At 32.3% G+C, this 16,932-nt stretch overlaps 1 protein-coding gene across 2 annotated transcripts; it reads left to right on the plus strand.

Annotated features, from left to right (window-relative positions):
* Positions 1-1,252: 1,252 nt before the first annotated feature.
* Positions 1,253-11,320, plus strand: LOC119637802 (venom acid phosphatase Acph-1-like). 2 transcript variants are annotated; one of them, XM_038034121.1, is made up of 7 exons: positions 1,253-1,505; positions 7,385-7,483; positions 9,084-9,167; positions 9,360-9,518; positions 9,608-9,793; positions 9,859-10,200; positions 10,254-11,313. In XM_038034121.1, exons 1-7 carry the CDS (start codon positions 1,335-1,337, stop codon positions 10,434-10,436), a joined length of 1,224 nt encoding a protein of 407 aa, XP_037890049.1. In that variant the 5' UTR covers positions 1,253-1,334; the 3' UTR covers positions 10,437-11,313. The 2 variants fall into 2 exon arrangements, with proteins under 2 accessions (XP_037890049.1, XP_037890050.1); XM_038034122.1 differs by lacking the exon at positions 7,385-7,483 and having other exon boundaries at positions 10,254-11,320.
* Positions 11,321-16,932: the final 5,612 nt, after the last annotated feature.

The raw sequence follows: 16,932 nt of genomic DNA on the forward strand, positions 1-16,932 counted from the left end.
TCTGTATGATCTTTCATTTTATCTATGCTTGCATTTTTAATTTTTGATTAGTTTTTCTCAAATCATTTTATTTATTTTTCAGTATAGTTCAATTATCAATTGCCTTAACAGAGGCGCGCACCAAGTGTGAAGATAGCCGACCTTTTAGCAAAGATAAAAATGTGGGACATGTACAGTTGGCTGATTTCACACCAGTAATCTATAATAGCTCTTATTAGAGCGTATTCTTGATTAGGAGAAGATTTTTAAGCCATGGCACTCTGTTCGTCTACGCGATAGAACTCTCAAAGCTCCTTAAAAACTGGAAAGTGGATGTTTTAAAACAATCGCGATTCCCATATGAACGTTTGAAAACCTGAAACAATTATGTAAGAAAAAAAGGGAAGGTATACAAATATTTGTTACTTGTCGAGTGTAACAGATCGCATAGTAAATTTTGATATGGACACTTATCAGGTTTAAATAGATGCGCAATGTTACGACTCTGATAAAATTCTGAATGATTTCCATACATGATAATCGATAAGCCTAAAATGCAATCCAAGCTAAGTATAGAGAGAATGACGGCGCAGAGTATTTATTACCTATTAAAATAAACTCTTTAAATTGATTTTGAAAAAAACGTGTTCCAAAAGCTAAATGCATCTCAGATTGATTAAAGCGTGAAACTTCATTTTCTCAGTTTCTCTTCAAAGATTCGCATCGTGACGTAAGTAGTAAAAATAAACAGCGGGAGTGTTTTTGACTTCTTATAATTAACTTTTGAAGCTAGTACTCGTCAATCCGTCGTATATTATTTACATGAAACTGGGATATTTTGTTTTAATTTTTTCCAATTAAGGAAAATTGATGCTTAAATTTATATCAGTATTTTTTAAATGCAAATTTCGTCCTTCGTACGATAAAGTAACTCATAATTGACATGTTTAATGTATGATTTGTATAATCTAATAAAGGGGCTTCTTCCAGTTTCTTGAACACTTAAAGAAAGACACCCGAACTATTTTTTCCCCTTTGTACACATTCTTATACTAAGCTTTTTCGTATAGAAACATGAGAAATGGCTTCCCTGTGCGGCCGTCAGGATGTGATGAGAAAAAAGTCGCTTTTATACCATTGCACTGGAATGCCTTAGTTTTATATTTCCTTATAAATTGTAATCATTTTCAATAATCGAAACATGAATAAGCAAAAAGAAAAACAGTAAAACGAGCAAAAACCGAAACAAGTATTAATTAGAAAATAAATAGAAAACAAAAAAAAAAAAAAAAGCTTATAAAAAACGAATTAAAAAACAGAAATTTTTTATTCAATATAAAATACCGCTAATCGAAATGACGCGTTCGCATTGCAATCGAAAACTTTGTCTCGCAATGACGGGTTCCGTACTTGCATTAATATTGTTCACATTAAGTTTTTACGGTACCGCAGTATTAACGGAAACATCTGCTTCATTAGATGGTGTTACGAAAAAAGATCTTTCTTCGCTTCAACTGCTGCATGTGGTAAGTTTGTAGATATAAAATATATTTATAATATATATATATATATATATATATATATATATGTAAATATCTTTTAATAAAAAAAAGGAAGAAAACAAAAGAAATTTCATAGAATAAAAGGGTCAAAGCTATCTTGCACGTTTTTATATCTACCGCGGATTTTATAAGACAAAGTATATCAAGCGGCACAATAATTTGGTCATTTCTCACACGTCAAGGGGATTTCCGAAAGGAGTATGTACCTCCAATACCCAACAAGTGCTACATATCTAACTCTCTCTCTCTCTCTCTCTCACTCTCTCTCTCTCTCTCTCTCTCTCTCTCTCTTAGTATATTAATTATCAGCATGTTTGCACGTTCATAACACTGAACCGTAAAACCATGTGAAACCATCAGAACTCTAAGCATTTCAATAATAATATTCACACCCAAGTCTCGTGCAATTAACTGATAAGAAAAGACATTTATTTAATTATTTACATGTAGCTAAAAAAACAACAACAGCAAACTTTACTGCGGTATTTATATTGATTTGCGTCTAATTTTTTTTAAGAGCATCCCCGCGCGTACACATTTATACCGAACAGGCCGTTTAATCATTCATACCGATGGCAAAACTGTCTCCTGAACCCAGGAGCTTATTGCAGAGGAGACTTATGTCTGACTTAATATAAATACCATGCATAGAATGTGCGAAGCAGTCCTTTACAAGAAATTTATATGAGGCATATTGAATTGTAATTAGAAGGAAAAATATCTGAAATATAATAAAGGAAATATATACTAGCACTTTAAAGAGTGGAATAGACGGTTCGGGTTTTATTGTAATCGTGATTATCTTAAAACTTTTTGCAGAAGAATAACTTAGGCGTTACATTATTTTTTAACATTTCCCTCAGGTTTTGTTTAAGAGCCATCTATGCCTACCATTTAGTCTTCTTAGACCTTAAAATTTCTTCTTAAATTATTCCTTACTATTATCATTTTTATACTATTCGCGAATAGTATCTACATCCACGCAAAGTATCATCCAAAATCCTTATATGATGCAAACCAACTATTAACTTTTCACTTCTTTCATTTGACTATGCAAGACTATTTCACAATCTTTTACATAATATTAAACATTAAATACTATGCAATACATTACATAATAGAGTTTAACAATCCAAAAATTTGCAATTGTTTTGTTGATAACTGTTGATTTTAAAGAGTGTACATGAAGAGGCAAATTTCACTCTCCTGATATTGTTAAGAAAAATTAAACAATATTGTTACGTTCTATAAAAACGTATATATTTAGAAACTTATTTACTTTTATTAGTTATTAACTACGCACACCTTGAGTATTCGTCATTTAAAGTAGGCGTGCAAAGTCTGCACACATTTTTGTTTGAAAACAGAGGGGTTACTTGGTGAATACGTTTTTAAATACAGACTAAAATATTATATAGTTGTGCTTTTAACCATATTCTAATGAAAATATTAGGCGGTTTCGAATTATTTTACAATTTATATATATACAATTAGCGCCGCAGGAATACTTGGAAAGTTTGCTTGTTGAGAGCTTTTTTCAGTTTGTTTTTTGGGCTTTAGTTTGTGGAATTGACCGAAGATTTTATGTTGTAAGTTTTACTTTTGTGTCCTAATTTTGATGACCTTAAGTCTTAAGGCTTTCACAAGCAAACAAATAAATAAACTTAGAATCTGACGCGTATCTTGGCCTCTTATAAACGAAAAAAATATAAAAAAGATTTTATTCGAATTGCGTTGAATAAATTTTATGTCATAACTGTGTTTTAAGCGATCGCAGAAGTAATCAACGTGTTCTATTTATCTAGAATGCATAAATTTTATTAACTGCTTTATCCCTCTTAAAGTAGGCATGATATCGTTGATCGAAGACCTTATGGTTTCGATGAGTAAGTATCTGCCAAGTTTTCTATTTTACTTTATTTGTTCATTCTTATTGTGTCTATAAAATTTTGTTCGCCCGCTATGCACTATATTTTATGGTAACTGGTATCGATTTGAGTAAATTTAACGCTACGGATAAATCGTTCTGATTGGGCCATTTAAAAACAATATACTGGTGTTAAATAGATCCCGTTCCATGAATCGTTTGCACTTTGCTGCAGCAAAGTTGTTTATGCTGATGATAGTTTGATTTATCGATAGCTCTTCATGGAAATTCTATTGAGAGCAATAGAGAGTAGTGACCATCATTAAAAAACCCGACTTTTTACCAATACAATGAATAGAAATAATTTTATAGTTTGCGCTGCTTAAAATATACTCTGCATATGGGTATTAGAGTGCATTACTGAAGCTTAATTTAGGAAAATTTTAATAGTACAATTATTGCTTTCCAAAATTTAGAAAGATTTTTTTCAATTTCAATTCTGAATACGTACACGTTTTCTATATGTTTAATATCTCTCTGTTAGTGAATAAGGTAAGGTAGTGAGTAAGTGAGAATAAAACTTTTTTCTCTACATAAACATAATTAGTTTTCTTTGTTATCAAGTCACGTGTCAAATGCACGCAGAGAATTTGTTTATGAAAACTATCTATAATATAAACTCAGCCTTCTGAACGACCACTTCGGACGTTTAGTAATCTGAACGTCAATTTAATTACAATTTTAGGACAAGAAAATAAATTTAGTTAAATGGAAAAGTAAAGTTGCCTTTTATTTAGTGAAATGTTTCTTAAGTGCTTTGTAAAAATTCACTATAAGACACGAGACTAGAATAGGTAACATATAATAACAATTTATCAGCATATCATGGAGCGAATTTGATTATGAGTAATTGTGTATTGTGCATGAATGCATTGATAAACGCCGTGTATGTTTAACTATGGCATACACTACAAATAAATGCGAACAAATATGTAAATATGAAAATTTTGTAATGTTTTATTCAATTCTTTATAAACATACACCCAAAACACACAAATTCGTTGCATATGCAGTTATGTTTTGTAATTAAAATAGTTTATACGTACAGCGCGAAATTCATAGACAATCATATGAATATTTATGAACTTCTGGATTTTTAACAAATCAACGAAAGCTGCATCATCACCAACTACTGTCACGGTAGAATCATATAGAATTAAATAGAATTCTCACATAACATTTGCATAAAACGAAAATATGTGAGTGAGGAAGAAAAAAAAAAAAATATATATATGAAATATATATCTGCTTCTATTAATTTCGCTGTAAATTTTCAATGACAGAATTATTAGTTGGTGTACTTTTATTAATTTTAATGTGTTTTAAGTGAAACGTGTGATGTGAAATAATATAGAGAATAAAAATCGTGAAAATCAATTAATGAAAAGTGAGTTATTTTTATCCCCATTTTGTGATCCAACTTTAAGTGCAACGACTGAGTTTTGACTTAAAGTTAATACGTTTCCGGCTAAATAAGTTGAAGGATAATCAGTAACAAAGGTTTTTGGTTTATTACTTTTTGAGTCTCTTTTTTCAGAATGATAATGCAGTAAATATAGGCACTTCTTCGCAAAAGTATAGAGGGCTTGCGCTTTCATCTCAAAAAATTTTATTTTTAGCACGTATCTTGACATTTTAAGATTTACAATTACAATTTACGATTTTATAAGCACGCAATTTCAAACTTTTTCGCACAATAAGCTAAAAACTGGTGCCAGAGATATATAAGTCTTCCGTCCTTGAATGTTGGCAACAGCTTAAAGTCATATTGCAGTGAGATTGTTATGAAATATATTAGCGAAATATTTAAAGATGCCGCAGTTTTGGAACTATCAAATATGGAGAAATTAAGATAAATTGTTTAAATTGACGCATGTGAATCAATCAATTTCAATCAATTTAGCCGCCTGATGAGCCGAGTTGGTACGAATCGCGCCCACCAAGGCAGTGTTCGCACGTTTAAATGTAATGTGCGGTAGAATTTTTTTTAATTGCAGCTATAGCGAATGCTCACTCTGTAAAGGGTAGAAACACTTATCGTTTGATCACCTATCAACTAAGCTGCGGTCACCACCTCCCTAACTCGTTCTCTTCCCTCTCTTCTTTCATATAGTCAACGTGTTAAACAAATAGGGGACATCCCATAAGTGACTAGTCATAAAAAAAAAAAAAGTTTTCTCTCGAATTTTTATAAATTTCCTTAAAAACGAAAATGAATTCATTCACAAGATTTGATGGGAGAAAAGAAAAAAAAAAACTACTCATTTCTAAAAATTGTTCAAATTCGCTTTTTGTTATAACTAACCAGCATTTTTAAAAGAAAGAAAGCAGAGAGACGGAGAGAGGAATAGATACTTAGATACAGAGAGAGAGAGAGAGAGATATATAGAGGCAGACATAAAACAGTAACAATAATAATAATAGTAGTAGTAATAATTATATTTTATATGAATATCGTATGCTTCACCTCTTCTTCCGTCCCTGCACAGTTTAGACACATTAATGGACTAACATATCCAAATCTGTGTAAAAAACTTCGGAAAAAACCATAATCAGTTAGAAACTCTGAAAGATAATAGTTTACCTCACCAGGCTTTTTGCTGGGACATTTTTTCTTATCGATCTTGGCTGCTTCAATTCATTTGCCTATGCTCTCGTTGCGCGACTAATGTGTCTTCTCATAACGCCCATACTCGCCTTGTCGTTGAGGATTTGCAGGGCTCTTTAGTTGCTGTTCTTCCTCTGTCATTTTTGATCGTGGATTACTCATGGTTATGCGCAGGTAGAGTACGAATATACTCGGGGTTACGTGCAGCCCAATTACAATTCGCCACTCGTGTTCCCTCAGTAGCCTGATCTTAGCTCGATGGGTATGCCATGGGTATGAAAAGCATATGGAAAGGGTATGCAAAGGGTGTCAGCACATGGCGACCCCAACATATGCCGATCCTAAGACATACCAACTCGAACACTTACCAACCCTAAGACATGCCAACTACCTTACATGTGAACACTAGCACATGGCAATCCCGAAACGTGCCAACACCAGGAGATGTTCACCCCAAACAATGCAAATCCAATATAAAGTAGAGAGGGATAGAAAGAGAGAGAGAGAGAGAGAGATTGTGGGTGACGGTAGGACAAATGACAAAACTAATCCCAACAATAATAAATCTTATCATTAAATTTAATGTAAATCCTTTATGACTTACAAAACCGCTATATAGGAAAAAACGAAACTACTCCTCTTTGTGAACAGATAACGATTTTATAGAAATTCATATCATATATACTTCTTTCCTTTAGCCATCTATGTTTATTCACACTCTGCTCTTCTGGAATACATATGCTTCACGTAAACTTGTTGTAAAGGACGAAATGTATATGGAAAGCATGCTGCTAAAGCAAGTGCAATGTAACAAATTTTGAGTTTGTGGCATAATCCCCAACAAATCTAATAATAAATAAACTCTAAACTGAAAGTATTTCATAGTACAGCCGACACCGATGTAGTTACGGCGATTTTAATCAGGGCATCGCGTTATTCATGAGAATCGTTTTTTCCCCTTTTGGTGACGGAATGTACCTATGTACATTGTATATGTGTGCATGTAAAGAACGAAAACGATAAAGAGAAGGATATATGTATACACATATATATATATATATATATTCAGCCCCGATCTGCTAACAAAGTAGTTTTATATATGTAAAGGTAAACCTATCTGCACATCTATCTCCATGACGCATGCATTTATATATGTGCTTCTCTTTTTTTAAACCGTCTTACCTTTTAGCTACACTTTTTTCGTTTTTTATAGAAAAAATGCATCAGAACATAGTTTCAATTTTGTTCTTGTTTGCTTCGTTTGTTTGCTTCTACGCAACATTAGTAATTTCATTTTGTAAATTGTAGATATTCCGTCATGGACCACGCACACCTGCTGACACCTATCCCAATGATCCATATTTAAATCATACTTTTCACCCCTATGGTTGGGGCCACATAACAAATGTAAGTACGTTCGGTGTGTTACGTAATTTCTATGCTGGAGAAACTGAATAAACAAAAAAATGAATAAATAAATAAATAAAATAATAAATAAAAAAGTTATACAAAATAACCAAAATGTAAAATAAGAAGACAAACTTTGATTGGATACTGTTATAAAAGAAAACAAAAGAAATGAAAGTAAAAATAAAAATGAACAATAAGGGAGTAAATCATATTGAACTTGAGTGAAATTTGGGATATCAACTAGTGAAGATTAATACAAAAAATTACGTATGTATTGGATAGTATATATGGTCAATTTCCAAATTCAATCCCCTTTATAAATTATTGGTGTAAAAATTTTTAAATTAAATTTTGAACCTAAAACTTGTTTAACATGATCTGTGAACGGATGGCATCATACTGGAACAACTAGCAGGTATATAAATTATGGAACACATTAACTTGAACATATTTTTATTCTCTAAGCCTTCAAGTGTGTACTGAGATAATTTGTCATAAATAATTATGCCACACCGCAAAGCAGGCAGCAATAGATCACTAGACATAGTTTTATGTATTGTATATATGTCTCTTACGTAAATATGTTTATATATACATATGCATTTGACAAACTAGGGAACATTCCAGTCGTACTTTTAAGAGTAATCGACAAATTGCTCGACAAATTCAATATATTTTCATTCTTCTTTAGTGAATATAAGAAAACAAAGAAGAGAACACGACAAAGGGGAAAGTAATGCTACAAATAAATTGCTTCAAAAATGTGGAAAAGTATGTAAGCAACATACGTTGTGGCAACTCTATTATTGGAACATAAAAGCTATGTTATGCATACCGATTAAAAAGAAAACTTGAAGTAAAAGATAGAGAATATTGATAGCGTTTGACGCGTTTCATAATACTTGGTCTTCGCGACTTACTTAGATCTTAGGTCTTAAGCTCTACCCTCTTTAGTATGCGGCAAAAAATGAGAACAGAACATTGGTAATTATTTGAATGAAAATATGAATTGTGACTATACGCAGTAGAAGGACAGATAATTATCTATCTGTTTTTATAAGGGGGTTTATCTCCCGTCGTCTTACATTGCAAGGTTATTTACCAAGTTTTATTTAACTTCTTATCGACATCGATTTCGAGATTCTTCACTGTCAATAATCTTTGCGTGAAGGAAAGCCGCAGCCTAATGTGGGATATTTTATATGAATACTGATTGTTCTCAATAGCTTTTTAGAGTTCGTGAGAAGTTTTAATCAACTATTAATCTGGTTATGCTTGTAACATCGTCAGGGAAATTGTTTACATTAGTTGTGTACTTTCCTGATGCTATTAGTCTTATTAAGGAAGCGTATATAATACTTACGTCGTGGATTTTTTTAAGCCTTTATTGTTGTTGTTAGCAGAAAGCAATAAATCAGGACAAGCCCTATAAACGTAAACATATGCAAAAAAAAAAAAAACGTTAAAACAATTATTTTTCTTTCTCGTACTTTTGATGACGATGACGGTGATGATGGCAGCAACACTTTACTAAAGCAACATGTTTTGTAGTAACAAATGGTGATTATTTATACTTTGCTTTTTTCTCAATATTTAGAGCGGCAAACGTGAACTATTCAATATGGGCACTTGGTTAAGAAAGCTTTACGGTAACTTTTTGGGTACACACTATCAACCGGATGTAAGTCGAATGGTAGGATAAGGTATTATCCTAGTATTATTATATTTAATTTTTATTATTGTTATAAATAATTTTTATTATTACATTATTATTATTATTATTATTATTATTATAATTAGTAGTATTATAAATAATATTGAATGTTAATAAATAAATTATTATTAAAAAAAAAAAAAAAAAATAAAAAAATAGTTAGTCCATGCCCAAGCGACTGGCGTTGCCAGGACTCATATGTCTTTACAAACGGTTTTGGCGAGTTTGTATCCTCCTCGAAACACTGCCATGGAATGGAATACAAAATATAACTGGCAACCAATACCAGTTTATTCGCAGCTTCTTAATGAGGACACGGTAAATGTGAAAGGGATTTTAAATGAATAAAATAATTCATTTACGTCTGGTTTTTTCCCTTCTCTTTGTTTTTTTTTTTTTATTTAAAGTTTTTATTAGTTCGTACGCCCTGTCCTCGTTACTTTGAAGCCCTGTATGAGGTTCTAAACTCTTCAGAAATAAAACAAGAATTGCAAGAATATCAGTACCTGTTTTACGAATTAACACAATTAACCGGCATGAATTTTACAGAATCCGAAGACGTGCAATCTTTGTATTTAACTTTATTAGCTGAGGTGAGTTTTAAGAGGATAGAAAAAAAAATATTTCTATGATATATTCCTTATGATTTCATTATTAGCAAGAATATGGTTTACAATTACCTGAGTGGACTAAGCATTATTTTCCAGAAAAGATGCAGTTTTTAGCTGAGCAAAGCTATTTATACAATGTCTGGACGAGGGAAATGCAAAAAATCAAGGCGGGTCCCTTTTTGCAGAAAATGTTTAATGAGTGGCAGGCGAAGGTTAATAGTACTTTGAAACCGAATAAGCGGAAATTATTTATTTATACCGGCCATGATTCGACTATAGTAAATATAATGCACGCCCTAAAAATCTGGCAGAGACAAATGCCGCGCTATTCAGCCATAATTATATTCGAACTGCACAGAAATAAAGACACAGGGCAATATTATGTTGAAGTATGCGTATCCTTTCGTTTTGGTGTTCTGATTTCTTTTTGTTTTGTTTATAGATTTACTTCCGTAACAATCCCAAAGAAGCGCCAAAAATGATGCAAATACCCGGCTGTGATAAGCAATGTCCGTTGGAGCAATTCACTGAATTGTGCCGAGAGGTGTTGCTAACGCAAAAAGATGCTAATCGTTGTGATCCCAAGAATGAACATTTCACAGAGCCACCATTGCGTGGTCCGTAAAGCTCAGGAAATTTTATTTTACTAAAAAGTTTTTTATTTCTTTTTTTTATAAGATTACGTTTTTTTTCCGTTTGTAAGAGTGCAAGCGTTAGAATGAACGAGTTGCTGTAAAGGATAAAGCATTAAGTTATTAAAAAAGAAAATAGGGTGAAATAAAAGAGTTTAACCTGAATGTAATATCTTGAAAATTTGTTTTGAAGATTTTATGTTGTGCTTGGTCTATGAATGGCTGTGTGCATTTTCGTCGAGCACTCTTACTTTTGGCTAACCTGATCCTTGTGTACACCCATTAACTTTATGACTTATCGTTCTATTGCAGCACTTATAGCACCCGCACTATACAGCTTTGGGTGCTCTCTTACTGCATGCAGCCGGAGCCACTCTTCCTTTCGAAGCTTTCTTATATTGCTAGAAATATTTGTGTAAGCGTTTTTGTGGACATTCATTTTGACCACGTTGGTTATAGCGACCATAGATATCTTTAGGAGTTTAAATTGTTATCGAAGCATAAAAAATTACATATTCTCCGATTTTTTTTTCGCGCGATTTCGTTAAATTCAAATAGAATTGCCGCCAAAATACGAGAGAATTCATTTTATTAAATAGTGTGGTAGTTGTATGCTCACATCTAGTAAATGCATAGCGTAAGATACCTCCTAATCAGTATACGCCTTGCCGTAGAAGGTGTGGAGCTTGTCCCTACGTCGAGTGCGATCTTTGGCAGCGAGCATTTATGCCCTTATCGGAATACAATTGTAAATTTTTGGATACTTTCGGGAAGTATTCTCTCTATGTACGGGCACAGGAATCGTACAGCCCTAGATAATATAATACTGACGTGATTTCAGAATAAAAAGCGTTTATTCTTCTTGGATACACTATTATTTAAAATCCTTTGTATATCGACAATTATTAATTTAAATGAAAGCAATTGGAAGACCCAAAATCCTTGTAAGATATTATAAAAAGCTTCTGTGTTTCTACTTTTGGTTTTCTTCCCCTAACTCAAACCGAACAATACTGCCAACTGGCCAACTAAGTTGTAAACTTTTTACGTAATTTTTTTTCCTTAATGCGTTTTAAACATTTGTTTGGGTCTCGTTAACATTTTTTTGTGTCTAACGGCGTCTGAGTTTTCGTATTTTCCTCTTCACTCTTTTTTTTTTTTTTTAGATTTAGTTGTGGATGTGCATGTGCTTAGATGAAAACTATTGTTTGTGAAATATTGTCAAAATGGGCGTGATAGGCTTGCACACATGCAATAGCTGATGGCACTTCATTGTTGTTGCATTACATTTGTAGCCTCTCCTCGTGGTCTCGTTGTCAGTACATAACGTACGTATATATAAAATACCTATATATATATATATATATATATATATATATATAGGTATTTTTATTTGTGTCTGTGCGTGTGCGCTTGATTATGTGACTGTACGATATGCACAATGTTGACGATGATGACGGTGATATTGTGATGATGTTAGTAAGGTTGCCAATTGCAATTGTTTTTTAACAAGTATTTCCGTTCTTATCATAACGGAAGTTGTTGTGTGTTTTTGGTGGTTACAAGTGGCATGGCATACGAATACGAAATATGAACTTTACAAGCCTCTATGCTTGCGTATGTGTATATACATATATACTGATATAGACGACTGATGGGGAACACCCCAAAGTTAGCATTTGTACTGATAAATGATACTGAAGTTATATAAACACATGTTTATAGGCTTGTGTGTATGTTTGTTTATTTCTATATATGTATTGCACATCTACATTTTTACATATACACATCGTTGGCTATTTCTGTACGCGATTTCTATAAAATAACAATATTTGAAGTTTGAAAAAATATTTTTCTGTGTTAGCTTTTCATAAAGGATACAAATTCTTCTCTTACTTTCCCGGCTTTTTTTTTTTTTTTTTTTTTTTATATACATATGTTTTGTGCTTTTCTACCACTTTCCACAAGTTGACATTTTTCGCATTGCGGTTTACCATAAACCACATACACTCTCTTACATATAACCCATGCATACACACGTTTATCACATATAAACATATATTTATATATATATATATATATTTATCAGAGTGCACGCACATACGTAGACGTTTCTCTTATATAAATGAATGAAATTCCTGTATAAAAATTGTTAGTGGCTTCTATGAATTTTTTAAAGCGTTTTTAAAGCACAATGCATGCGACAGACCGAATGTCCGACAGACAGACAAGCAGCAGTCGTTCAACATGCAGTGTTTCCACGTATTTGTGTGCATTTGTTTTAAAAATCATGTGCCTTTTAACTTTTTTTGCTATCTTTTTATTGGTGTTGTTGTTGGTATGTTGTTCATTTCCTCTGCATGAGTTATGTACCGAAATAGAAAAAAATTATTTAAAGTTTTTTTCTTTAGTTGTTTTTACTAAATATTTTGTGTATTTTACGATTACAGCGAACTATAAAATGTAACAAAAAAAAAAAAAAAAAATGAATAAAAAATAATGAATTTCATGGTGTTCACATTATGAACATTTAAGAGACAAATGGTCCTACTTCGTTCAGTTAATTTTTTCGTGGCAGTTGTTGTGATTCTTTCTAAACAGATTATTTTGTTTACATTCGTTGCCGCCGGCGATAAAAAAGTAATCTTTTCGGTGAGAAGAAGAGTGAAAGAAAGAGAGAGATATGGAAGAAAAAATGTTAAAAGCAAAACAAAGTAAGAAAAACGTAAGAAAGTTTTATATATAATAATATAAACACTGATTCTCTTGTAGGCCGTAAATTAAGCTGTAGTGCAGATGGGGTGACTTCCATCATTAAATCAGATTTGGAACACGGCGATACGAGCATTATATGGCGATTGTAAGCTTCCTGATTATAATTCTGACGTGGTTAGATAAATTCATCTTTTTAACTATAAGAAACTAATTAACTATAGAAGAAACCAACTTCTCAAAAATGGTAAAAGCAGCAGCGCTTTTCAGTTGGTGACGAGTGGAAAGATTAACAAGAATGATAAAAAAATGTTTTGTTTCATTTAGACGCGACCTTAGAGACTTTAATGGTAAACCGCGTTGCAGCGATCTAAAAAGTGCATCCACCCGAAATACGTTTATTAATATATTCGAGCTGGTCTTGAAAGATCACCGAATAATTGTTGTTAATTTAGTAGGGACTTGTGAATTGAATCTCAATGGTTCGGACTTAAGCTCATTAACTAATTACACTTTCGGAGAGCCATTGATAGAACGGTTGAGACACCTTGAAATGTTTTCAACAATATTTAATTAGTTTCCAAGGACATAAGCCACATTTTGTATGACTAAAGAGGAATGAGCAAAAATTCAGATTGACTTCGGCTGTTCAATTTAAAGGCAATGGAAAAGAATCAAAGTGTCGAAGTAGATTATTTGATTGCCTTCATGTTATGAAAGAGAATTACTAAAAATCTTTATGACTATAAACTCATTTGGGAAAGAATTGTAATGCGGCGATTCGCGCATAGATATTTTTCCAATACTCAATTTAGTGAGAAGTATTAATAGATTACAAGGACATATTCACAAAATTTAGGCTTTTCTAAACTTCATTTGTGCCCAAATCGTAAAAAATTTTTACATATGCTTTGTTAAATTTTGCTTTATTATTGTTTTGTTTTCACAGTCGAATGCGTTTTTGCTTGCGCTTTATCAGTTTAGATAGAGAACGAATGCAAGTAAGTTTGCAATAAACCGCTGACGTATTAAAATGATATTCGAGTATAAATATATATTTTCACTAAGCAGAAGATGCTAAGGGAATTGATTTGCTGTTGCATGAGAACCGCACGCATGCTCAATTCAAAATAACTCCTTTGTCTATACTTCAAAAAATAATTAATATTGAAATCGACAAGACTGTAGGCTTGAAAGGACACAATTCATTTGTTTAGAATAAGAGTTGAAGCAAGTTATGTTTGAGTTTGATTCTTAATTTGTGATATGTGCAAAAACACAACCAACAAATAATTAGGTTGACGTACACTAATGTAATATTTTGCATGGAATTCATGAGTTTGGTGAAAATATTAAATAATGGTGATGCCGCCTAGTACGTGGATATATGAAAAAAGCGTTCAAGAAACTGTCTAAAATTGTTACAAATTTGCTCACCTTGGTTCGATAAGCCACAGATAAAATAAATGAAATAAAGACTGAGACTTTTTATTTAAAATTGTACGTCGTTTCAAATTTAAGAATCCGTTCACAATATTCAAAATGATGTGTTGAGCAGAAAATACGTGCATCACGTTGGTTCTGCATTTTTTCGTAGATCAGCTCTTATGTAAACAGTTTTCGATGAGAAACTCAAACGGCGATCTCAACTAACCGGCTTATTTATACAATTTGCTGAGATTCTTTTTGCATTTATTACGGAAGGATTCTTTTTCGGTTCGTAATTTCCAAAGGTACGTATCAAAGACTTCAAATAATATAAAGGTTTTTGATTACCATGACATATTTAATACTTTTGAAGAACTTTAGAAAAATTTCAACGATCGATAGCTTGGAATTCGATTTCGAATTCATTACAGGCCTAAAACCGGAAAAATCCTTTGCGATGGCAAAAATTCAGCAAAAAAGTTATTATGTGGTACAAAACTCCTTTAAGTCAGTTAAACACAACAATAGAAAAATGATACCTATCGATTAACTGACACATGTAAATTTAATCAAATATTCTGAAATTCGTAAAGGGTTTGAAAACTCACTCTCCTTACAGCTAATACGATTTTTGTACTTGTTCCTGCTAATGCCTACAGCTTGACATTTGATCGGGACTTTGTTCTAACAATTCTAGTAAACTAGTTTCCACTTTGTACATGGAGTCTGCTAAATATTTTTAAAATGTAATTGCAATTTATATTCTAACCTTTCATGAGGAATATTAGTAGAAGAGAAATTGGCTTTTGCCGTCTAGGTATCGGTAGTCGAATTACGATATGGAATTGCTAGAGATTATCAAAGTAGCTTTTAGGAATTAAACTGCGCACAAATGGTTCTATTTATAATTTGATTTTTATAACAAGAAGAAACTTAATTTAGCTTGAGACCAGAAAAAAAGATACGATAATCTGCTCTGGTATTTTTTCTACATAATTTGAAATCTTATTAACGAAAAGAAACAGAGAGAACACCTATTAATATTCAGCCGGTTAAGGGGCGATGAGCTGGATAATGGCGAACAAAAAAGTTTATTTTTTTTTAAAGATTTTTCTAAATTTTCTTTTCGCTCGCTATGATTTCTCGGTTAGCCTAAATCATCAAACGTTGAACAGAACTAAAGATAATATATAGAAAACAAGTAAGAAAATTATATTTGGTCGTGACCGAATCTTTTATATCCGTCACCGTTATCCTAAAACAAAACAAAACACAAAGAAATAAATATTCATGCTGTATATAGCATGGAGTAAGCGAGGCTGACTTTTTTTTTATTTTCAAAATAAAAGTTTTTGTTGCATAGTCGCGTGGGCGTTGTATTTTGTGTGTCCTTTGAAAAATATGACCACTTCCAAATTCTTTTTGAAATTTGTACGCGATATCTTTCTTTCCTTAGAACGGGAGAATGTTTACCATAGAAACTACTTAGTTGCGCAGCCGAACAGATGATCAGATGAAAGGTCGGGACATAGTTAGGCGCATTCCAAATTTGAAACTTTTCAATAATTTTTATACTTTATAGGGTGTTTAAAGCTTAATTCTGCGCGTTACATAGGTATTCAAAAAAATTAACTTTCCATGCACTATAATATTTGGTAGGCGTGGGCAATTTTCCCCTTTTTTTTTTAGTAGAGAGACTACAAGATCGGCAATGGAATATATGCTCAATTTTTTGTAAATTGATCTACGATAGTTTGTGAGTAATAAGCAAACATCGAATTTTTTACTCCTTTCGCAAAACAGAGGTGTTTTCAGTTTACGTAGTATTGTTCATTTTCAATGCCAACTAGCGTGCAAGATTTTTCTGTCAAATTTTAAGTTGATAGCTTTAATTTTGCGGCCAGGAGAATATTTACCTTCAACGGACGTTACAATAGTCATATAGACGAACATACTTAAATCCATTCAAAATTTCACGCTGATCAAGAATATATATGCTTTGTGGGCTCTCTGAAGAGCGTTGTAAACGTTTTGCCAAAATGAGTATATCCCTTATCTTTCTGCGATGAGTATAATTAGGAGGGAAGAAAAAAAAAAGACGAAAAATAATAGATTTGGAAAATATATGAAGCTACTGAGGAACTAGAGTGGTGCAAATGGTATCTACAAATGGCCAAAAAACAGCTCAGCAACTTCCATCGTTTGAATTTTATTGGGAAGGCAAGAAAGTAAACACTACGTAGAATGCAGCAGCCTGAATGTTTAACAAAATTTTTTAAGATACAACCAAGTTTCGTGTCGGTGGAGTGAAAATGAAAATAAGAAATAACAAAAGCCAGACAAATTGTC

The sequence above is a fragment of the Glossina fuscipes genome, unplaced genomic scaffold (genome assembly GCF_014805625.2).
Source record: "Glossina fuscipes isolate IAEA_lab_2018 unplaced genomic scaffold, Yale_Gfus_2 61, whole genome shotgun sequence".
Taxonomy (NCBI): Eukaryota; Metazoa; Arthropoda; class Insecta; order Diptera; family Glossinidae; genus Glossina; species Glossina fuscipes.

What these genes read in the sequence shown, in the direction of transcription:
- LOC119637802 (XM_038034121.1), top strand. Translation starts at nt 1,335, where the DNA reads ATGACGCGTTCGCATTGCAATCGAAAACTTTGTCTCGCAATGACGGGT. An exon ending in AGCTTCTTAATGAGGACACG is followed by an intron (nt 9,519 to 9,607) that starts GTAAATGTGAAA and finishes TTTTATTTAAAG; the next exon opens with TTTTTATTAGTTCGTACGCC. An exon ending in ATTTAACTTTATTAGCTGAG is followed by an intron (nt 9,794 to 9,858) that starts GTGAGTTTTAAG and finishes TTTCATTATTAG; the next exon opens with CAAGAATATGGTTTACAATT.